The sequence below is a fragment of the Vanellus vanellus genome (genome assembly GCF_965231255.1).
Source record: "Vanellus vanellus genome assembly, chromosome: Z".
Taxonomy (NCBI): Eukaryota; Metazoa; Chordata; class Aves; order Charadriiformes; family Charadriidae; genus Vanellus; species Vanellus vanellus.
In genome coordinates, this window is record NC_138908.1 from 30,529,123 (window position 1) to 30,553,060 (window position 23,938).

General features: G+C 38.9%; 1 protein-coding gene across 2 annotated transcripts; it reads left to right on the plus strand.

Moving 5' to 3' along the window:
* The first annotated feature begins 4,822 nt into the window (after positions 1-4,822).
* On the plus strand, positions 4,823-21,570 carry RIOK2 (RIO kinase 2). Of its 2 annotated transcripts, none has more exons than XM_082497914.1 (10): positions 4,823-4,977; positions 5,761-5,899; positions 7,297-7,413; positions 8,175-8,350; positions 9,933-10,021; positions 13,675-13,866; positions 14,282-14,374; positions 15,338-15,874; positions 16,838-16,934; positions 21,258-21,570. In XM_082497914.1, exons 1-10 carry the CDS (start codon positions 4,912-4,914, stop codon positions 21,417-21,419), a joined length of 1,668 nt encoding a protein of 555 aa, XP_082354040.1. In that variant the 5' UTR covers positions 4,823-4,911; the 3' UTR covers positions 21,420-21,570. The 2 variants fall into 2 exon arrangements, with proteins under 2 accessions (XP_082354040.1, XP_082354041.1); XM_082497915.1 differs by lacking the exon at positions 4,823-4,977 and adding an exon at positions 5,249-5,401.
* The last annotated feature ends 2,368 nt before the right edge of the window (positions 21,571-23,938 follow it).

Below are 23,938 nucleotides of genomic sequence, written 5' to 3' on the forward strand. Positions count from 1 at the left end.
AGTCTGACAAACTAACTCCCTCTGCACCTGTGTCTACTACAGGACAGCAGTTCAAATCAAGAAAACGCACCTTCCTTTTTAGAAAGTTAAGCTCCCAAAGAAGTATACAAACCATCAGATGATTCTAGCATTTTGCTTACAAAACCCGTAGAAACCACTTAGAAAACAGTCAATGACATGCATCCAATTTTACTGGATGGCAACAACTTGTATGTAGCTCTGACTACTACACACCCTAAGTTAGCAACACTAAATCTGCAGTAAGCTCCACAAAGGGGATGTTACCCGCAAGAGTGAGACTGTGTTTTAATGCTTCTAAACATACTATTATATATAAGACTTTTGTTAGAAGTCTCTCAGCAAACACCAGAAATGTCCTGGTTTGAGGTAAAACAGAAAATGAGCCAAGCTTTCAGACTTTAAGCTTAGCCCGGCTACTCAGATCAATATCACAATAACAGGGCAGAGCAGGGAAGCTTGGACTCATGTGGAAAGAAACCCTCACAAATATACTTCATAAGCACTAAGCTTCACACACTATTTGCCATAAGCATTAAAATAATAGTGTGCTTTGTGAGCCCTACAGTTTTTAACACTGAAGAGTCTGAATAGCTGACTAAATAGTTATTCTGGGAAAAATTTAAGTGTTAAATATTCTAAGACATTTAATTAGAATTGAAAAGTTCCCATACCATCTACTCTGAAAACATTTACTACCCTGCTTTAACAGTCTTTCAGGAGGCTATTTTCAGCCATAACGAGGGAATGGATCACAGCTAGACCTCACACGTATTGGATGAGCTACAACTCGATGTGAAGTGAGCCGTTTGACCACCAACTAAGGTTCATGAAGTGACCAAACACTTCCTTAACAAGTGCCAAATGCTGATCTGAAATTCCAGGTATAAACAAGTAGGTAAAATACAGCAACCACTAAGGACTCCTTATACATACAGTAATCACTTTTTCTCATTTTAGTAATTCAGACATGTTAGCAGTTACCTAAACTAGAAACTGTAACACTACCACAGTCTATCCCCTAAAGAGGTATTACTAATTTTCATTTGAAAAGGGACACCTGCAGCAATAAACCCATAAGCATTCATATCTGTCTTGAGAACAGTAGTTTTCCAAAACTGCTATGAAAGAGTCTACTATATGAACTGTACTGTTCAAACCTTACATTCAACTAGAGCTTTTGGGGATTTATAAAACTACCTTCAAAAAGGAATGTGCAGCATTTGTACACCTGGCATAGGCTCTGTTATTCATTAGAAAAGTTTTTACAAATACCAGGGTTTTTTTCTGTTCCCACACTGCTCATTCATAGATATATACACACACCTATGAGTCAAAGTTTGAAAATATCAAAAATGCAATTTTTCTATGCATATTCATGATAAAGGCAACATGACCTTAGAACAGTCAAAAATAATCATATTTTTACGGTCCCCATTAATTTTGTTACATTCAGACTTCTAGAGAATATTCTTTTTACAGGGTTATGACCATAAGCTCACAAGCAATTTTTAAGAAAGGTGCATTTTTTTAACTGTTTGTATTGAAAATTTAACATCTCTCTTTGCAAGTTCAACTTTCAAGGGGCTCCCTTGTAAATCCAGAATGTATTTCTGCTGTAAAGAAGTGATTCTATATTAATAAGAAACAAGATCTGCTGCAGTTAGAATCTGAATCACACCAGCAGTAGCTCATACAAGAGACAGACTGGAGCAAAATTTTTAAAGCCTCGTTCAGGGCCATGAATATGAAGTTCTGGATAGAAATATTAATAAAAGAGGATATTCAAACAGCCAGTCTTTTAATTAACTAATTGTACAGTGGGTTCACGTCCTCTTTTCTTTGCCTTGAGATAGCTCGTTTGGAAACTAACCTTACAGTCACCTGTTCCTGGTGTTTATCGCAGAAAGATTTTATAGAACCTCCTCCTCTTCCAAGGCTTACTAGCAAACCTTGCAGAAGAGATGCCAGACAGCAAATCAGGATATGCTATTCTTCATCACGTCATGTGAGAACACGGATGAAGGAAAAATAATATTAATTTAAAAACCACTCAAAACAAAAACTCACAGCCCCTCCCCTCCAAAAAAACCCCCGAAACCTACACATTGAGGTCAAGTGCATTACAAACATACATGAACTGGCCAACAAATCATAGGCTGGAGAAGACCCTGAGGATCATTGAGTCCAACTGTAAACCTAGCACTGCCAAGTCCACCACTAAACTATGTCCCTAAGCACGACATCTGCATGTCTTTTAAATACTTCCAGGGATGGTGACTCAACCACTTCCGAACACAGCCTGTTCCAATGCTTGATAACCCTTTCACTGAAGAAATTTTTCCCAATATAAACCTCCCCTGGAACAACTTGAAGCCATTTCCTCTTTTCCTAACAGTTGTTACTTGGGAGAAGAGACCAACACTCACCTCTCTACAACCTTCTTTCAGGCAGTTGTAGAGAGTGATAAGATCTCTCCTCAGCCTCCTTTTCGCCAGGCTAAACAACCCCTGTTCCCTCAGCCGCTCATCATAGGACTTCTGCTCAAGACCCTTCACCAGCCTCTTATGCTCCTCTTTTCAATGTTTTCCTGGAAGTGTACTACTAATATTGAGGAAACAAACACAGTCAAATTTATCCTAATTACACTGTGTTTTACTAAATGCTAACTTAAAACATTGAGAATTGTTAGGTGTCCCCCACACAGGTTACTCCTGTTTATTTCTTCACAGACTCCTTACACCAGGACAACCTACACAAGAGACCCCAAAAGAATCTCTGCCACGCCACCTTGCAGAGGCCCAGAAGTTGTTCAGTTTTGTCTCCTCCTTTCCACAGCCCAACCACCCCTAGGAGCAGCAGTTTGTGGTCTGGAGTCCCCAGTCGAGATAGCACACGATGCTATCACGCATTCCTGACTACCTGCGTGCTAGCAGGCACTAAACACCTTGTAGCTGACACCTCTGCCCTGCTGCATGCTGGCCAACCCCAGCAAGCAAGGTGGCACAATGACAGGCAGTAACAAACAACAGACATAACAAGGAGCAAAAAGTCTTTGAGAAGTGATGTGGAATGAATAAAGTACAACTACCCTGGACAGTTCTATTCCAATGAAGGTACAGAACAAAAGCTGATCAACTGTAAATATTTAGCACTTCTCTCCACCAGATGCTATAAAGTAATTGCTTTAATGCTAATCATATATTGAGCAGCAGTGAACTGTGTCCTTGAGAAGTACATGTAGCTAACCAGCATGACTACTTATTCTGTGGTAAAATATAATACATTCAAAGGTACAGATAACACGGGTGAAGTAGAGACGCGGATATGGAACTAGGGCTTGCGAAGGTTAGAGAAATGACACTGTAGTAGAAAGTTAGAGTCACAGGGGTCTGGTTTCAATAAAGAGAATAGTGATCAGCAGTTTTGTAGAAAGCAGCTACCCACGGTAAGAGGCTGACTGTAAAGAATTTCAACACAGCATATGCCATTCCTCTACCTAGTCTATTCTCCTCAGTACTTGGAGAGCACTGTATTGTACACAGGCTAGTGAACTGCACGCATAAATTACTTTGGATCTTTATATGTGGTTTCTGCCCGTACTGCTGGCAACTTATTACAAGAAAAACAGATAAAAATACATAGATCTTGCTGACACTGTGAAAATTTTCATCAGAGATACTTGATTAATAAGTAACATCTTTGTAACTTGCCATGTCAGAAGGGCTTAAAAAAAATGAAAAAAAAGAAGGGGGGGACACACAAACGTATTCTATAGCAGTGTTTAAATTCTGAAGATTAAAAAAAAAAGTATCAAGAACTTACTGGTTTAAGTCAACAGAAAGATATGTTTTTCACCTTTTTCTCAAAGACCTTGAGAAAGAATCTGAAAAATGCATCAGGCAAAAAGTTCACCAGAAATATTTTCATCACAAGTAGTTGTATTACAAACCAATTGAGGAAAACATGTCTAATTTCTCATCACGGCTACAGGATAAAATTAATTAATCTTTCACCACTGCAGTCTCACACATAATGCAGTAGTTACAAAGCAGCAAAGGCATCTCCTTCCCGAGTTGGTAAACGTGACCTCAGACTACCGCCTCTTCCTCAAAGGTGTTGGGGGAAGAACCATACCCAGAGAGAAGGGAAGGGTTGTTCTTTTTTCTCTCCCATCGGTATTTCTACCTCTTTCAGCCCTGCTGTCACGTACGACAGAAAACAAAATAGTAATTCCCAGAAGGGGCTGCACGTCACCGCCCATGGGCGCAACACACCACCGCGGTCTGGAAACAGATAACCTCCCCCCCTCCCACCGCTGGGCTCGGGGCGCTGAGGGAGCGGGATGACATGGCGCCAGCGTCCCACGGGTCTCCCGCCTCCACAGGTGCCTCACACTCCTCCCCAGCCCGCTTTGTGCGCATGCGCAGCTGCTATCGAGTCTCCCGGACGCCGGGCGGGTACACAGGCTCGGGGGGCGGGGGGTGGTGCCGGGCGTCCCGAGTCTGTCAAGAGTGGTTTCTGCTAGGGCAGTAGGTCTTGGCAGATGCACACACCACCCAACTTCTCAAATTCGCAGTGGGGAGAGAAGTGGATCAAATCTCTGTATAGAGGCTTATTCTACTTTGATTTTCAGTCGATAGTGACTCACTAGGGAAGGAAGCCCGCAAAGATCCGACTGACGCCACGAGTGTATACGCAGCTACCAGGACCCAAACGTGCAGCCCCTCCGCCCGGGAGGTGCTTGCTGCAGCCGTGTCGGGAGCTCTGCGCATGCGTCGGAGTGGTCCCGTGGTCCTGGCCTGTTTCCGCCCGGGCGGAGGGGATCGGTTGTGCTCCTCGCCGGACTGAGAGGGCTCTTCGCGTCGCTGGCGGGTACCGGTCGCAGCGGTCATGGGGAAGCTGAACGTGGTGATGCTTCGGTACCTCTCCAGGGAGCACTTCAGGGTCCTGACAGCGGTGAGCCGGCGGGGAGGCCTAGCGGGGGGGGAGGCCTGCCTAGTTCAGCCCCGTGCACGGAGTTCCGCATGGCCGGTTAGCTAAGCGGGGTCGGGCAGGTTCCGTGCGCGGATGGGAGACTGGATTAGCTGTGGGGCGTGGGGCAGGGGAATGGGACCTGCTTCGGTTCTCGCTGCCTCCCTTAGGGTCCGATAGTGGTGTTTCCCGCTGGGGAGGGCCCAGGCCGTGCCGCTCATTCCTTCAGCCGGCTTCCTCGGAGGGATCGTTAACGGCAGGGCTGGTCGCTGGGGCTGCCCAGGTGGTGGCCGCCCAGTAAGGTACCGTCGCCAGTGTCTTCACACGTGCTGATTGCTGCTGGCAGCCTGTCTGACGAGGAGCGAGCAAAGATTTACCAGTGCGTGGCATGCTGAAACTTAATTGCATGGTAAGCGCGGTTGCGCTGTCTGTACCGGCAGCAGAAGTACTAGTGGAAAGGCAAATTAAGCCTTGGCTGTCTAACTATGAGAAAAGAGTCTCATTTCAGGAATGTAAACCAGCTCCTTCATCCACTCCTGCGACTGAAGTCTAGTCAGCCATTCATCTTCTGGCCAGTACTGTAGAAGTTTCAAGGCTGACTTACACAAAGGATATCAAGGGGCAGGGATGCATATTAGAAGTTTCAGCTAAGTCATAAAAAAAGTAATAATTCATCCATGAAAAGTGATTTTAGTTTCAAGTCAGATGTGGTATTATTTCATTGTTGAACACAGGGGCTAACAAGTCTATTTTTATTTACTCTTTTAGGTGGAAATGGGCATGAAGAACCATGAAATAGTTCCTGCTAGCTTAATTGCTTCCATTGCTAGCCTTAAACATGGTGGCTGTAATAAAATTTTGAGAGAGTTGGTGAAGCACAAACTTCTAGCTTATGAACGAACTAAAAGTGAGTTTGAATTTTGTGTTGGGCTCCCTCTTTCATTCTGTCGCCAGTGCCTCACAGTGGTACTTGCAGAAATACCAGAGCTTCGCACATGTGAGCATCCAGAGCATTTTGTAGGCTTAATTTCTCTTGGACTTGACTTGGGAATATGGATTTGTACAGTACCAAATGTTCTAGCTGTCTGCTGAGCTGCTTGTGCCTATAAAGGTGAGAGGCAGAAAGCTGATGAACAGCTAGCTTTCTTTTTTGCTCGGTCACCAAAGTAAAATAAAAGTCTCCTGAGTTAAGGCAATGCATACAGCAATGGTCCAGCTCTGGAGCCCCCAACATAAGGACATGGGCCTGTTGAAGTGAGTCCAGAGGAGGGCTACAAAGACAATCAGAGGGCCGGAGCACCTCTCCTATGAAGACAGGCTGATAGAGTTGAGGTTGTACAGCCTGGAGAAGGGTCCAGGGAAACTTTTTAGCAGCTTTCCAGTACTTAAAGGGGTCTTGCAGGAAAGATAGGGAGGGAGTCTTTATCAAGGACTATAGTGAGAGGGTGAGGGCTAATGGTTTTAAACTAAAAGAGGGTAGATTTAGATTAGATATTAGGAAGAAATTCTTTACTGTGAGGTTGGTGAGACACTGGAACAGGTTGCCCAGTGAAGTTGTGGAGGCCCCATCCCTGGAAGTGTTCAAGACCAGGCTGGATAGGGCTTTGAGCAATCTGGTCTAGTGGGAAGTGTCCCTGCCCATGGCAGGAGGGGTGGAAGTAGATGGTCTTTATGGTCCCTTCCAACTCGAACCATTCTGTTATTCTAGGAATCAACCCGAATGAGTTACAGTGTTATAGTACACAAACTGGAGCAGACTGCAAAAGCCATGTATGTTTTACCCCTTTAGAAACAGCTACTAAAGTAGTTCTTCTTCCCTGCGATGTAATAAGTAGTAGTTGTAGAGGCCTTCCCCCATTTCCTTCATCCTTTTAGTTGCATCTGGCTTTGCAAACATACTGTAGGAGTCTACAGGAAATCACTACCTTTTTGTCCTCGTTCTTCAGAGCATTAAGGGTCACTCTAGATCACCACAACGATCCCAGATCCGTGCTGTGTCTCCTGTATGTGTGTCTTCCAAAATGCTTCTTCGACTTTCCCATGCTGTTTAAAGTACTGCGATTGCCTCTATTAGAGAGGGGCTAACAACGTGTCTGTCTTTTGCCCACTTGTCAGTTTTATAAAACTTGCAGGAATTTAAACATCTTTACCATTCTGTCAAATTGGGCTGATATTAGCTAATGGGTGAAATATTACTTGGGTGTTGTGTACTGTAAGCTGAAGCAAGACTGAATTGGGACTTATTTTAAATGTAATGTGGTGCATAATGAGGAATGAAATGTTTTATATTTTATTCTTGCCTAGCTGTCCAGGGTTACCGGTTAACTAATGCAGGATATGATTACCTTGCTTTGAAAACTCTGTCTTCCCGACAAGTCATAAATTCTGTTGGAAACCAGATGGGTGTTGGCAAAGAATCAGGTAATTGAAAAAAAAAAATTAAGTATTTTTTTTAAGCAAACACAGCTGTAATGTAGGCAGATGCTGTTTGTCTCATGCTTTGTGAAGAGATTTGAACCGTTTTAGCAAAAAGATAATTTCATCTTTTTCATTCCACTTAAAAATAAGATAATAAAGTAAAATAGTCTCAAAACTATTGGAGTACTACCTTGGTTCCTCTTATATTCATGTATGTTGTAATTTGACACAGCACGTAACTTGTGTAATTGAAGAATGAGAAGGGGATTGTTGGGGACAAACAGTAGAAATGAAACATAGGCTATTTGTTAACACTGTTTAAATTAAGAAGCTGGTTCCTTGGGTTGTCTGTCTACTCAATAGAATAAGGCAGCTTTTCCAGAGTGTGATTAAGAACATCAGCATCTGCCCTGGATTCCTCTCAAGGATGGCTTACATTTGTTCTTTGCTATGCCAATAGCTTGGGGATGTTAACCTGAATATAGGAACCTTAAGATCTCCTACTCTGAAAGGTGTTTCAGATTACATCAATATTTCTTCTAGTGGAGTACCATGATCTTTTTGACAGTAATTTCTTCTTGTTCAGATCTCTAATACACAATATGTAAATTTAGCTGTCTTTACTAACTGTAGTAGAACTTGCTATGCCAGAAGTAGTAATTGTGAGAGGTGAAATTACAAACTTATCACTGCACTTTTTCATCAGATACGAGCTTTTTAGATATAATTTATTCCTTAGATCGATGTCATTATGTGTCTTCTAGATATTTATATTGTTGCAAATGAAGAGGAGCAACAGTTTGCATTGAAATTACATAGGCTTGGAAGAACTTCCTTTCGCAGTCTGAAAAATAAACGTGACTACCACAAGCACAGACACAAAATGTCATGGCTGTATTTATCCCGGCTAGCAGCAATGAAGGAGTTTGCCTATATGAAGGTAGGTGACCATTCATGTAATGCCAGCAATGGTCTAATAGGTACTTTTCAGTACTGTCTTTTGATCATTGCGTTTGTGGTACTGGTAGGATTTATGCTCCACACACTCCCCACCCCCCATCCTCGGACTTGAAGTATACAATTCGGAGCATTTCAATGTTGTGTTTTGTATACTTTCCAGTGACAAAATGAAGCTTTGTAATGGAAGTCACATGGAACAGAAGCAGGTGTCATGAGAGAATTTCAAATTAATGTTGTTATTTATGGATAGATAATGCATATATCACGAGTTCTGGTGTTTTTAATTTAAAAGTTATTGTATAAGCTTGCAAAAACACCTTAAAAAGTAAGAAAATTTACAGTTACTTGTCAGAATTATTCTCTTTTTTTTTAAAATTCATTTATTTATATTTTGCTATGTTTTCAGTTGTGCTGTTGAGGGAAATCTTGTGGTCCAGACTGGTGTTCTGATCTCAAAAGACAGACTTTGTTCTGTACTGTGGGAAAAGATGTAATTTCCAACCATATATCGCTACTCTCAGAGTTCTGTATTTTTTGACCTGCTTTAAAAAAATGCAGGTGTTATCTAGTAACTGAAAGTTGATAATGAAAACTAATTATTTGTAAAAGCTGGTTTTCCTTTCTGCTTTTGTGCTATTCAATAGTACTATATACATTAAGTACTGTTTTCTTAAAAAAATGTGATAGGTTCTACCAATGGCCTCCACAGAGAGAGAAAGAACTATTACCATCATTGAAAAACTCTATATCGGTCCACTTGATCCAACTAGTAAAGCATTATGTGGTCAGGACTTGTAGGAATATAATCATGAGGGTCAGTTTCCCTGAAAAGAGAATTGGGGGAGGATTAATTGTGTGCTAAAAATTGATAATAATGTAATATTTATGTAACAAAAGGTGTATTTATGTTGCTTTAACATAGAACTCTATCTTGGAAAAATGCACTAGGAACAAGAGAATGAGTAAAAAGAGAACGAGCCAATAAAGAAGTTGAGTGGATCAAGTGAATGACTAAACTTGCGTTAGAAAAGGCAAACCAGAGAGCTTCAAAATGTTGTGATCTGGGTTTGGTTAATCTTTAATGTGCTGTAATGATGGTTATTAATATTTAAGAATGAACTTTTGTCTTACAGCAACTAAATATAGATTAACCAATCAGGCAGAACTGTATTGGCAGCAACTTAGTGTGGAACTTTTTTGCTAATGCCTGTCACCCTATGCCCAGTTATCTGGTCTTGATTGCTTGGGTTAACAGACCAGATGTGAGTCTGTCATTTTTCTATTCTGTTGTGTTTTTCTGCCACTTGCATGATACATACAGTATAGCAAGGCACTTCGTGTCTAAACTTACGAGTTTATTTGTCTTTGTAGTGAAAGTTCAAAGGGCTGTTATGTTGTCTCCCTTCTTAAGCATGTGATTTGATGTTTCCAGTTAGCACTTTAGTAATGTATGCTGCTTCCACAGTAATATTTATTGCTTGTTTTAGACAGGAGTTTGTCAATATATGTAATGTTTTCGTAAAGATTTAATTTTAATTTTTCAGTATGTTGTCTCTTTCCAGGCTTTGCATGACAGAAAATTTCCCGTTCCAAAACCTGTAGACTACAACAGGCATGCAGTTGTTATGGAACTTATTGATGGCTATCCTTTGTAAGTACTGAAGCTTGAATTCTCTGATATAGAAAGCCTAACATGTTAGGTTCAGTAAGGTAACAGGGTTAGGGTTTTCCCTTGTCATGTCAGTGAATTCTAACTTCACCATGCTTCACCATGCTGGCCCACGCTCACGAGCATCCTACTTAGTTATGGTCTTGCTTCTCTTATCTCTTTATGCAGAGAAATTTTTGTTTCCTTACTCCAAAGAAAATGGTGAAATAGACTGATTTTTTTATGTAAGGAATACATCAAAAGAGCAGTATGTTAGTACTGCTACAGTTAGTAACTGTTAGTTACTAGTCAGTACTGGTTTCTGCACAGAAATTGCATATTCTCTATGTTATTTGATATATACAATATTGAATATAATATCCTTCGTGTTCTGAGCTCCAGTTCATGATCCTTGGCCTGGTAACTCAGGTAAGATTATAACTCACTGGTTTAGAACTTCTCTGTTTACATAGAGTACCATGTATAATCTGGTTTTGTTTCTTCAAGGAAGGTTACTTTGCTTCAGTTGTTCAATATCTAGAAACATTAAGTATCACTGAGGTTTGTACGTGAAGGGGTGGTTTGTTTTGTTTACAGAGCAGAATGCAAAAGGCTTATATACTTGATAAAATGTGGAATAACCTAGGTGCTTACCCAGAGACTTAAAGTTCTAGAACAAACCAGTCTGTGCTCTTGTATAGTAGTCAAGTTCTTAAGTGCATGGTTTAATTAAAAGGGAATTAATCCCAAAGTATAACAGTTGAAGAGTAACATGGAAGGGAGTTCATTATATTCTGTCTCCCCACCTTCATTTTTTAAATAATTCCACATGCATCATGTACATGGAGCACTTCAAGTTCCATGTGCACATCTGCAGTGCATGTTTACCATGCTGTTCCTGTTTAGTAAGTGTAACCTGAAGGAGATAAGTAGTGGATGGAATTACTTCAAATCAAAGAATCTCCTAATAGTTGAGGTTGGAAGGCATCTCTAGCAGTCATCTGGTCCAAACACACTGCTCAGGCAGAGCCTCCTAGAGCCCGGTTCCAGTTTTTCTATTGTCTGTTGTCAACTCAGGCAATTGTCCATTGCCTGAGTTGAAAAACTAGTGCGGACTTGGTGACATGGTAAACAATTGCTATGCTGTCTTTGACAAGTGCAGGGTTATCCAAAGTTCCTGCCAAATTGGACTTAGTTCTGCTAGTCTGCCTACTATATTTCACATCTCACAGAGTCGCAGATCGTGATTGGAAGGGACCTCTGGTGGTCATCTGGTCCAGCCTCCCTGCTTGAGCAGGGCCACCCTGAGCTGGTATTTCAGGACCATGTCCAGATGACTTTTGAATATCTCTAAGGAGGGAGACTCCACAACTTCTTTGGGCAATCTGTGCTAGTGCTCAGTTACCCTCACGGTGGAAAAAATGCTTTCTCTGTTCAGACAGACCATTCTGTGTTTCAGTTGGTGCCCGTTGGCTCTTGTCCTGTCACCGGGCATCACTGAAAAAAGCCTGGCTTTGTTGTCTTTGCACCCTCCCTTCAAATACATATATACATTGATGAGATCCCCATGACCCTTCTGTTCTTCAAGCTGAACAGTTCCATCTCTCAGCCTTTTCACATAGGAGAGATGCTCCAATTCCTTAATCGTCCTTGTGGCCCTTTGTTGGACTCTCCAGTATGTCTATGTCTCTCTTGTACTGGGGAGGGCAGAACTAGACACAGTACTCCAGGTGTGGCCTCACCAGTGTTGAAGGCGAAGGGTTACCTCCCTTGACCACTGGCAATGCTTTGTCTAATGCAGCCAAGGATACCATTAGCCATCTTTTCAGCAAGGGCACATTGCTGGCTCATGCTCAACTTGATGACAACCAGACCCCTCCTTTTCTGCCAAGCTGCTTTCCAGCTGGGTAACACCCAGTGTGTGCTGGTGCATAAGGTTGTTCCTCCCCATGTGTAGGGATTGAATTTCCATTGAATTTCATGAGGTTCATGCTGGCCCATTTTTCCAGCCTGTTGAGGGCTCTCTATGGCAGCACGACCCTGTGGCATATCAGTGACACTTTTCGGTGTCGTCTGCAAATTCTGCCCCATCATGCAGCTCATTAATGAAGATGTTAAACAGGACTGGAACCAATTCTGACTTCTGGGGTACACTGCTAGTCACTGGCATCCCATGAAGCTTTCTGCACAGCCATTCTGGGAGTTTTCAATCCACCTCACTGTCTGCACATCCAGACTGTATATCAACAGCTTCTCTGTGAGGGTCTTACAGGAGACGGTCTCAAAGACTTCCTGAAGTCCAAGTAGATAATATCCACTGCTGTCCCCCCATCTAGCAGGCCAGTCACTTCATCGCACTTATCAATTTGGTCAAGCACGACTTCCCCTTAGTGAAGTTGACTACTCTGGATGATTGTCTTGTCTTTAATGTATTTGACAGTGGTTTCCAGGGTTAGCAGCTCCATCACCTTCCCAGGGCTCAAGGTGAGGCTGATCAGCCTATAGTTCCCTGGGTCCTTCTTGCCCTTGTTGAAGATGGGAGTGACATTTGCCTTTCTCTAGTCTTCAGGTACTCCTTCCAGTTGGCATGATCGATGAGCGATTATCAAGGGTGGCCTTGCAATTACACTTGCCAGCTTCCTCAGCGTTCAGGGGTACATCAAGTATTCCCTAAACTGACACTCTTCCACCAATGGTACATCTTCCTTGCTCCAGCCCTTCCCCTTAGTCCCTGGGACCTGAGATTCCAATCTCAGAAGATACTAGTTAACATGACTTCCAAGTTCAATAAACAGGTGGGACATTTTATGATACAGAGCTGTGGCTATGAGAAGTATCACCAATTAATTTTTATATGAATGTGAAGGTGGTCGACAGGAGCCTGTTACAGAGCTGCTAGACTTCAGTTGGTCGTTCTTTGTATTTTACAAATGATCCATTCTCGTGATACTGTAGTGCTGCATTCAGACCAAAATATTTCGCGTGAAAACTGTAAATGCTGACCACTTCTTGACAACTTATGGTACAATAAGATAAGTGCCAGTGTACTTGGTTTGTTTCTTAAGATCAGATTATTTGTATTTTGCCACGTAACGTACTTTGCTTTCTTAGGTTCATGAACACTTTAAGCTTTTTTCTTTTGTTTTTTGTTTTCCTAACTTAGTCTAGAAAATATGTTTTTGTAAAAGAAAATGTCATGAATTTGAATACAGGAAGACCTAGTTCCTACTGAGACGTTAAGTTTACCTAAAACAGGAGAGACATAAACATTTACGGATCCATTATTTAAATAATGCATTATGACAGTGGTGCCTGATAGCAGATAAGGAGCATAAGATGAAATGAGATTTAGCCTGTATATAAGGAGACATTTTCCCCAATTCAGGAGAGTGAGGCAATGGCACAGGGTGCTTGGGGGGGTTGCACAGTGTCTCTGTCCCTGGAATTTTTCAAACCACAACTAGACAAAGCTCCGAGCAAACTGGTGTGATCTCAGAGTTGACTCAGCTTTGAGGAGGGTATTGGACTAGAGACCTGAGAGCCCTTTTACCTTGAATTACCCTGGCATTCTGTCAGATGTATTCCGTCTACTTTGTCTGTACTTTTAAATTAAGTCTTTCAATGTTCAGAATATTACATTTGATTTAACTTTTCAGGTGCCAGGTACACCAAATCGAAGATCCTGCCTCCGTCTACAGTGAATTAATGGATTTGATTGTAAAACTTGCTAATCATGGTTTGATTCATGGTGATTTCAATGAATTTAATCTCATCTTGGATAACGATGACCATGTCACTATGATTGATTTCCCTCAGATGATATCAACATCACATGTAAATGCTGAATGGTAGGTTCAAATTTAAAGATGTTTTTAAAATAAATCTGACAAGTGCTGATGACAGCAAATAGTCAACCATGACTTTTTTCCATAAGCCTGTTTCTGGTCCTTTTTCTACCATTGTTGTCATCCAGTACATACAACATTCCAAACATAGTTTGATTTATGAGTGAGTAGAAATGTCTACTTAGGATAAATATGTAATTAATTGCTTCTCAGAGAGAATAATGATGTTCAGTTAAGAAATGCTTAAAAATACTTACTGCAGCAGTTTGTCTCCCTAGCCTTTTGTCTTGGGATCACTAATAGAAATAATTTTAAAGTAAAATCAGTAAAAGACAAGAAATGTAGGTTAAAAATTTGTCATTGCAGTAGACTTCATTACCTTGATTTTGTGTTTGTACAATTCTGGGTTTTTTTACAGGTATTTTGACAGAGATGTTAACTGTGTAAAGGAGTTCTTTAAGAAACGCTTCAACTACGAGAGTGAGCTCTTCCCAGCATTCAAAGATGTCAGGTAGAAACTGCCAGATGAATTTGAGTTCTCCTATTTATGGTATTTGTGTTGGTTTTGTGAGAAAAAATGAGTGCCTGTGAGAAATGCTTGTGGGAGAAATAAAAGAAATAGGCCCAACTATACAATTTTAAATTATGTTTTTGTCGTTCCTTGTGTTTTCTTCAAAGTTACTGTAAGTAGTTTCCAAAAGCTAAAGTTGGTTCAAAACCTGCTGCCGCCTGCTTTATCTTTCCCTTTGCAGCTAAGGAAGAGAGATTAATCCAAAAACTTGATCCAAATATAAAATATATAGGAAATATAAATATATAGGAAATGTTAACAGTGATGCGGAATCATTTTCTCCCACTTCTTAAAGCCTATTTCACAGTTCTAATATATTGAGGATTAATTTGGGTTTCAATTTTAAATTTATTTTTTAAATGCTAGTAAATGTGGTGACTGCCTCTTCAAACATTACTATGTTCAAAGTTTTCATCCTAATGTCTTTTGTCCATTTTGAAAAGTAAAGTAATTGTTTTACTTATTTTAAGACTGAAATAGTTGGAATTAAAAGGGTTTTATTTTATTCTGAGCCGTTTTCCAAAGGTTTGCCACACTTGAATCAGTCTCTGTGTGTCAGTGTACCCCTTATTCTTCTGTTAGCTTAAACATAATTTGAACTTAAAGTCAAATTGTATTCCTGCTAAAATAGAATAATTTCCTATAAATAAATAAGCAAATAAGTGAATGCTGGTTATGAAGATGGAATAATCTTCTGTAGAAGTTTGCTTCTCTTGGGTCTTGTTAATACTTTACCTGAAGCTTAGCACTATCATGTGGTGTTCTGTGTGTTTCAACAGTGTATATCCTCTTTGTTAATAGTATGGGTAATTATAGTCTAGTTTGATTAATATTTGTAACCCAAAAAGTAGCATATTGGTAGTTTGATTTAGCATATTAAAAGAAAACATACTTCTTTCACAGGAGAGAGTGTTCGCTTGATAGAGAGATTGCTGCCAGCGGCTATACAAAAGAAATGCAGGAAGATGGTGAACTGCTTTACCCACCAGGTTCTGATGAGGATGATAATACAACAGAAGTATCAGAATTTGTAGAAGATGCTGAAAATAATCTCAACTTCTTCAGCAAGGATAAAGAAAACAATGCAGATTTCATGCATGAAGTGGGTAACTTCTCTGAAAGCAGAATCTCTAACAACTTTATGTATAGCGATGAAGAGGCTGATACAACTGAAAGTAGTGAAAATACACAAAGGCTGAATATGTCGCAGTTGAGTTCAGCCTTAGAAAAAGTTGAAGGGCAAGCTGTGCTTTGGAAGACTGATGAAGATGCAGAGAGTCCTGCAGTTGGTTTTTTTGAGGGCAAAAGCATAACTGAAAATGCTGCTGAAGTTGAAAATCAGACAGGTCAAGGAGGGAGCTCTAATGATAAAGAGAATGAAGACAAATGTCCTGATCTGGTTGACTTGTCAACTTTAAACGAAAACATCAGCCATTACAGGTAAAGATTCATATTTACTGTCAAGCAGTGTGGTTCTTCTCCTCCCCCAAATAAATGTAAATCTTTCAGGTAGCTCAAAAAGGACTATTCTTCAGCTAACCTTGTTGAAATTGAAGACTAAAATTCAATTTATTTTGAAAACATCTCAGTGAGTATCTTTTCTGTTGGCCTCACGATAGGTAATCTGTTGATTGATACTACATAATGTAATGCTTCATGCGTAATGTGTGACGGATCAGGTGTCCAGCTGGGTAGTACTATCTAATGAGAGAACAGATCTTGGATCTAATTCACAAAACAACTTACTTTCTGTGGTGGATTTTTTTTCCCTTTTTCTTCATTTCAGTTAATACTGGTAGTGAAAGAGTTCTTGATAGTAAAATAATCCTTCTAAGTAACTTTTATGAATAAGTTTGTAATTTGAATGCTCTGACTCAAATTATTCTGCTGTTAACTCAGCTGTGGTTAGCAAGAACAAGCACCTTGGAATGTATCAGTCCAACTTATTGTATTGTGTGTTTTTTCTAGCTTTTACTTCCTTTCCTGACATACTTAAATTCCTGCTTACCGTCAGGATAGCCCCTTCTACCTGAAATTCTGAGTTTGCCAGCCCACCATGTACCTGGATGCATATACCAAGTTCACACTCCCCCCTCGTTTGCTTTTACTTTTTATTGAAATGACTTTTTGAAACAGTGCAGAATCTGAAATATTTTTTTCTAGTGTTGTGAAGCTTCTTTTCATGTGCTTGATGTACATGTGGCTATTATGCAAAAAATTCTTCCCATCGTAAAAATGCCTGTTTTGAATAGCTAGTGTTAAAATGTACGTTTTGTAGTACTTGCATTTTCTATTGGGAGTTTCAGATTATATCCCAAAAAGTTAAGATTAAAATATGATGCTCATAAAGGAAAAGGAATTTTATCTTGCTAGTGGAATAAAACATTGATTTCCATATTTTAGAAATGAAGAGAATATCGTTCATATTGCTGAGCACAGAACAAGGACTAAAAGTATCACATCAGTCAGAAGTGCTGGGAGCTGTTCAACCATTCCAGCGGTAAATATTACTGTTGTTATCTAGTTTACTCTCAGAACATGTTAAATTGCACATACCTGTTAGTACCTGTTTGTAAAAATGTTCTCTAGTATTAATTATCTCTAAAAACACTGTTACCATGTATCCCCTCTGTTTTGCATTCTCACGGCCACAGAAAAATAGGACTTATACTTTTGTAATTGTTTACACAGAATGATTTCCAGCACTTTCCTTCATATGTCACTTTTTGCTCTTTCACCAAAGCTTTACATCAGCATTAACAACTCTCATTTAGCCAGTAACAGGCTAATGTATGTTATTGCACTAACGTATAATCAGTTTATTCATTTCTGTTCTTAGCTACAATTAATATTTTTTATTTTAAAAGTGGATGCTTGCATCAAGATTTAATTTGGCCATTCTCATCGTAGAGATTTCTTCCCACTCTTCCAAAACGTTTGTATGAACTCACTTCAGTAGTGATTTATTTGGCAATATGAATTTCGTTGACTTTCTGCATTATATACTTCAGAACATTTTCAGCAGAATTTAATGTCTTTTTCTTCGATCCATCACTATACACTAGTCAGTATGGCTGCGTCTATCCCATTTTTAAAAGTGCAGTTTCATTTTAAAAAGAAGAAAGTCCAATGTTCTTTGTTAGTTATAAAGTGTACTTATGCAAAACAGGAAGAAATTTATTTCAGCTGATCCATGACATATTTTATTAATTAGGACAGACTATGTACTTGCCACTGTAAATATGGCTGGCTATATTTAGTCTCATTTTCTTTTGCAGTTAGGAGCAGAAGCTCTGAAAAATCTGTTTTGGGGAACACAGTGTATTTTCAAAGCATTTCTATTGTCTGATTGGAGTATATCTCAGTATATCTGAAACCTCTAGTGTTGGCAAGAGCAATCTTGGGTTTTTTGTTTTTTGGTTTTTTTTTGAGTTAGACTTGGTCTTCCTCATTTACAGTCTTTTCAGTCTGCTACTTACTGCTTCACTACTTTTCCAAGAAAGGCTTTGCAACCGTCCTGTTAAGTGATACATTCTGTGAGGCAGCCTTGTTTTATACGAGGTGCCTATTGGTGGCTATAATATTCATGAAATAGTTTGCTGCCTTACTCTTTCATGTTTGTTTTTTTTGGTTGGTTGGTTTGGTTTTGTTTTTTTTTTTTTTTTTTTAAGATAAGTATTTTAAAGATAACAATAACCAATAAAGTTATGTGTATATAAATTTTAAGGAATGGCATGTTTGCGTCTTGTCTGAGACATTTTTTTACAGGACTTCATGCGAGGAAAAAAAAAAACAATTTTGATCTTCATCACCACAGTTCTTATTCTAGGGGATGGCATTGTATCTTCTTAAGGAGACAAAGGATTGGGTTAAAACTATGGGATGAAGTAAACAAGAGCTAGGATTACCTGCTAGGAATTCCCTAGCTTCTGGTCCATGCAATCTTTTTTTTTCTTTCTTTCTTTTTCTTTCCTGTTTTTTTTTTTTGAGTTTGCTAATTTAAGTGTGCAGAATTAAAAAAAAAAAAAAAAAAAAAAGATTACTGCTTCTAAGTCCTATAAAGGAAATAACTTGAAATTGTACTCCTGTACACCACTTGGTGGTAGCAGTGGTCATTATGTAGCTATGGAAACCTTTGTGAGTATTTAGAGGATGTATGTATATTCTGTAGGCAGACACATAAAACACATATCAAAAATAAGTAAATGGAGTGTATGTACCTAATTTTCTGTTCTAAAAGAAAGATAAAAACACTTAAGCAGAAAAGATTCCAAGAGATTCAGCCACATAAAAAATTTTATCCTGCACCAATTTACCTTGCATAATGCTTTCACTTACGTGCTTTTATGCTGAGTAAAAGAATTTTTCTGCCCATTACTGAGTCTTATTTTAACTTTTGAGTGTTAGAGCTAAAGAAACGATATGTATAATGAGCTATTTGTAACATAAGAAAACAATTATAAAACTAAATATGCAAAATAATGGAAGTGCAGTAAGATTGACTGGGCTGTTATTGCTGCTAGCGTTTATCTGTTGTTTATGCGGCTTGCTTTCTGTTTGGTGGAGAAAACATATTAAAACACTAGCAGATTTTTAAATTAATCACAGAAACTAATTCATATACGCATACATAAACAACAGCAGTAACAGCAGTAGATACAATCATAACTTGGAGACTATGCTAAAAAGAGAAGGCATCATGATTTACAGAAAATCAGCTATTCCAAGTGAAGTAAGGTATCTTTCTGTGCTTGTACAAATCTTTGTATGCACTGATGTAATTTAATTAGAGGAAACAATGCAAATAATAAAAAATTTAAATAATAAAATGTAAATCTATTTACTCTGAAGCATTTCTCAGTATTTGCTCACATTTAGGTTATGATGATGGAAAGACTAGTGAGTCTTTCCACCACGTGCTGCAGTTCAGCAGTAGGATTCGGTGAATTTACATTATGATTGCATGTCAAAGGCTTTTGGTATCCATCTTGCAAAATTTCGTCTGGCAAGCTTTGTATAACTAGTCATCTGTCCTGGACCAGAGTGGGAGAAGTAGAGAAGCTTTCTTTCAGGGTTCTGCCTACAGAAAACAGAGTGCTTTATTGGTAAAAGAAAAACATCAGTCAGCCTGCATGCGACATAACTTAGGAAACTGCTGTTCAGGTGGTTGGTTCCCTGATTATTGCAGGATTCCTGCTGAAATCAGGATTGAGTAATTGGATTCATTGACTACCTTGTATTTTGTTACTTCAGTTGTATTAGTCGTAGCTTGCCAAAGTTCTGGTTCCTGATGTAGTCCCTACAAACTGAGTAGTTCATATGCTGCGGTGAAGCAGAGTTGATAGTACAATCAACAAAGCACAACAAGGCAACTGAAATTGGGGAACATGTAAAGGAAATATAACTAGATTGATATTGTTTCTCTTGTCCAGTTATTTGGCCATCGGCAGATCTTTTATTAAGGGCAGATTTATTCCTTGATAGGATTTTTTTTTTAATGCTTTATTAATTGAAATAAAAATAAGACAATCCTTTAGGATTTCCAACAAGATATGATTCCGTCATGATGAAATAGATAGATGAAAATAATTTGAGTTCTCTTTTTTCAAGATATGCAAGCATGCACTCAGTATCAGTGTAGCAGCTTGAGCTGGGGTCATTTTCCACGTGACAAAATCACAGCCACAATCTACTAAGTCATGGTTTCAATTTTAGTATGGCCAGCTGTTGCCATCATAATGGAGAGCAGAACTCAGAATGAAAATATAGGTGTAAATAACAGAGGAAATCTCATAAAACTACCAGAGTTTATGGAAATAACAGTTGCTTTTGCTGTAGAGGCATGAGACAGTCCTGATCTTGTGAATCTTAATTGGAGAGTGCCTCACAACAGGGGAAAACTGGAGAAGGAATTGTAAATCATTCCTGACTGCCCATCTTTTTTAGCATACTTGTGATAGAGAGTTGTTGTTTTCCATTAGAATCCTACTCAGAACTTTGTCATCCAAACTTTAGAAAAAACAGGTTGCTAAAAAAAATAGGCACAAACCAAATAATTACTACAGATCATGAAGAGTTCCATTGGTCCTTGTTTTTTGGAAGACATTTGTCTAATCTAAGCATAGAATATTATCAGCTTTTACATTTTTGTAGAAGGCGTGTGTTTTGCACTGAGAGGTGCTGGTCCTTTATGATCCCTGTTAGAAAGACACTTAAATTCCATAAGGTATGATTTAAAATGCTATTTATTAGAGCTAAGACTATCAGAAGAGAATAACATAGATAATCTCACACTCCTTTAGATGCTGGGAGCTCTTGAGGGTTTAGCATTGAACAGGACTCCAACAAACATGCAGCAGAGCGTGCAGATCTTGTTAGTAACAGAGAATATCTTTAAAGTCAGTCGAGCTTTTTATGATTTTCTGAGAAGGAAACAATTCTGTTCTTCATTTCTACAGTAAAGGTTAACTGATGTTCACATGAGAACTTCTTGCTGCACTTTTAGATAAAGGCAGGGCTACACAAGAGGCCTAATTGCCAGCGCTGTGCGGGAGCTGGCTTAGTTTATCCTCCTGCCAACAGATTTGTGCAGCACAACAGAGGCCTGAAGACAGCCCTGTACCTGCAGCTTAGCGGAACACAGCACAAACGTGGTCTTACTCATGTTAATGTTGTGTAGGTCACTAACTTCTTGATATTCAGAAGTCTTCCTCTTAGGATCGCGCATGTTCACGTTGGTACTGAAAATGCACTATTGTTGTGCCATGTTTTTGTACTAAATGATCTTCAAAAAGTTGATACTGAATTGTTTGTTTATTTGTAGGAACTGGTGAAACAGAAGATAAAGCGTCAATTGACCAAAAATCAAAAGTCTGCTCTGAGACGACGGCTGCAAAAAGGAGAGGCAAATATCTATACCAAACAACGTCGGGAAAATATGCACAACATTAAGTCAAGCTTGGATGCAGCTAGTTTCTGGGGATAATTTATTAAAGCTCCCATAGAACATGAGAAAACTCACAATGTATACAGTTGAAAGAAGTGTACTAATAACCAGTAATTCTTTTATATAATGGAGGAATCTCTTCTGTACAACCAAATGTTTTTCTGGAAGTTAATAAACCTCATTCTGGTTACAGTGATTTGTTTAAGGGATTTTGTTTTGTCATTCTGGTTAAAATCATTGACTGTAATTTAAATTAGATCAGTAGTACAGGCTAAGATAATTTAACTACAGTAATTTCAAACAGTATCTTGTAAATGAATTGTACTTTTTTTGTTTAGATAAAGAATCTTCTGTTTGCAGTGGTTTCATCTTAAGAGAGAAGGAAGGGGAATTTTTAAAACCAATTTTTGCAATGGCTAAATTTTAAATGTTACCCTCATGTTATAAAGTCGTTTGTTTAGTTTAATTAAAAATCACAAATACCAACCTTAAGATTTCTTTTGTACCTGTACAAACGTGAGCAATCCATCTAATGAAAATGCATTCTTTGAAGCCAGCAATTCTCATTTAATTTTTCCTTCACTCCAATATCTCACTTACAAATCTTGCCCAGGAAAATAAGTAATGATAACAGTGTTGCACAGACCTGGCAAGCACTCAGATTTTTAATGTGCCTGCACAGATGGCAATAAGTTTAATTCCTTTATGTCTAGTAACATACATAAAGTGTTGAAAATTTTGAAACTTCTTTTTTTGGAAATATTAACATAGCTTTTACTATGTTATACCCTTGAGATCTGAAGACCTAGAAGAACAACAAGTATCTTGATTTTTATTTATTTTTTATTTTAAGCAAGGTATGTCTAGTAATAAAATTAAATTATGTTTATATTTAAAAGCATGTAATAAACATAAGGAGACAACTGTTTGTGAACACTGAAGCAAGATAGAGCAGTTTAATTTTTTCTTTGTTTTTTTTTAACCTTCTGTCCATTGTAGCTGTGCTTGAGATGTGAAGTGGAGCCCTTCTTGGGAAGGACAACTTGGTAGAGTTTAAATTATCAATCTATAGTTTGGAAAATCTTAAACCTTTTACTTACCTGAGTAAAAGAAATGAGGAACTTTGGCTTTGACGTTTGGTTTTCTGCTCACGTGTCTGGTACTTTCTGTTCTTTGTCCCATGTACCTCATATGCTGGATACCTTATTCAGGTTTTAGCCTGTTGAAGAATTGCAGCCTCTATCATGTCTTACAGCATGCTTCTGCTTTCAAAGTTTTGTCTTCTCTCTGGAACAGTGTAAAAGCTAATCTCAGCCAGTAGCTATATGTGGTCTTAAATAAAATCATGGCAGGTCAGAGAAGAGATGCGTGCATTAGATAAGTGTTCCTTGTAGCATCACAGCTGCATGTTGACAGAAGTAAGGAAATTCAATTAAATCTTATACATAAGTGATTGCAATCAAGGTATGTAGGCCTGTTTCCTGGTACAGCTAGAGCTGATTTTAGCAGGAGTAGAAAAGCAAAACTAAGGGAATTTAATTGCATTTCCATTTTAAACATTAAGGAAAAAAAAATCTTATGTTTCTAGGCTCTTATCTGTTAGGCAACTGGTTCAATGACACCTTAAGATTTGAGTTATGTTTCTTTGGCTAAGATGTCTGTGCACTTTTTTGGCTTCTAATTTAGGACTGCTCACAGTGAATGAGTCCTTTTTGGTGTTCAACCTTAAGTCTGTCTTGGTAATCGGTTGCAAAAACATACAAAGGCTGTTCATTTGGTTCAGGAGCATGAGAAAAGAAAGGATGATGGAAATCTCTGCTGTTTGTTCTCAAAATGTTCCTTTAAAACATCCGTTTACCCTTTTAAAGGTATTCTAATGCATGGCTGTAAGTTACTTTAGTTTACTCTGCCAGACGAGACTCTTCTGAGACTGGACTTAGTGAGGGAGGAACTGATCCTCAAAGTTACAGCTTCATATATCTTTATTAAGCCTATTTTTTTTTTCCAAAGCAGCAGAATTCCAGAAATATCTAAAGTCATCAAAAGGTCACAATGAAGTTTACACATCTAATGAACTTCAGAGTACTCACTCCACTGGAATGTCCACATATGAAACAAAGTATTTAGAATTAACTTAGGAAAATACAGAGATTAAGACAATAGTGTTATTTACTACCTTACATTTTTTCCCAGTGACAGGACGAGGGCCAATGGGCACAAGTTAGAACACAGGAAGTTTCTTTTAAATACACGGAAACACTTCTTTATGGTGAGGGTGACAGAGCACTGGCACAGGCTGCCCAGGGAGGCTGTGGAGTCCCCTTCTCTGGAGATTTTCAAGACGCGCCTGGATGCAGTCCTGAGTAATGTGCTCTGGGCAATGCTGCTTTAGCAGGGGAGTTGGACTAGATGACCTCTAGAGGTCCCTTCCAGCTCTGAAGATTCCGTGATTCCATGAAATTCACGTATTCAACAGGGAAAAATGTGTGGGTTATAACAAAATTGGTTTAAAATGTGTTATTTTAATAAGCACACATAAAGTAGTGTTAGTTCATTAA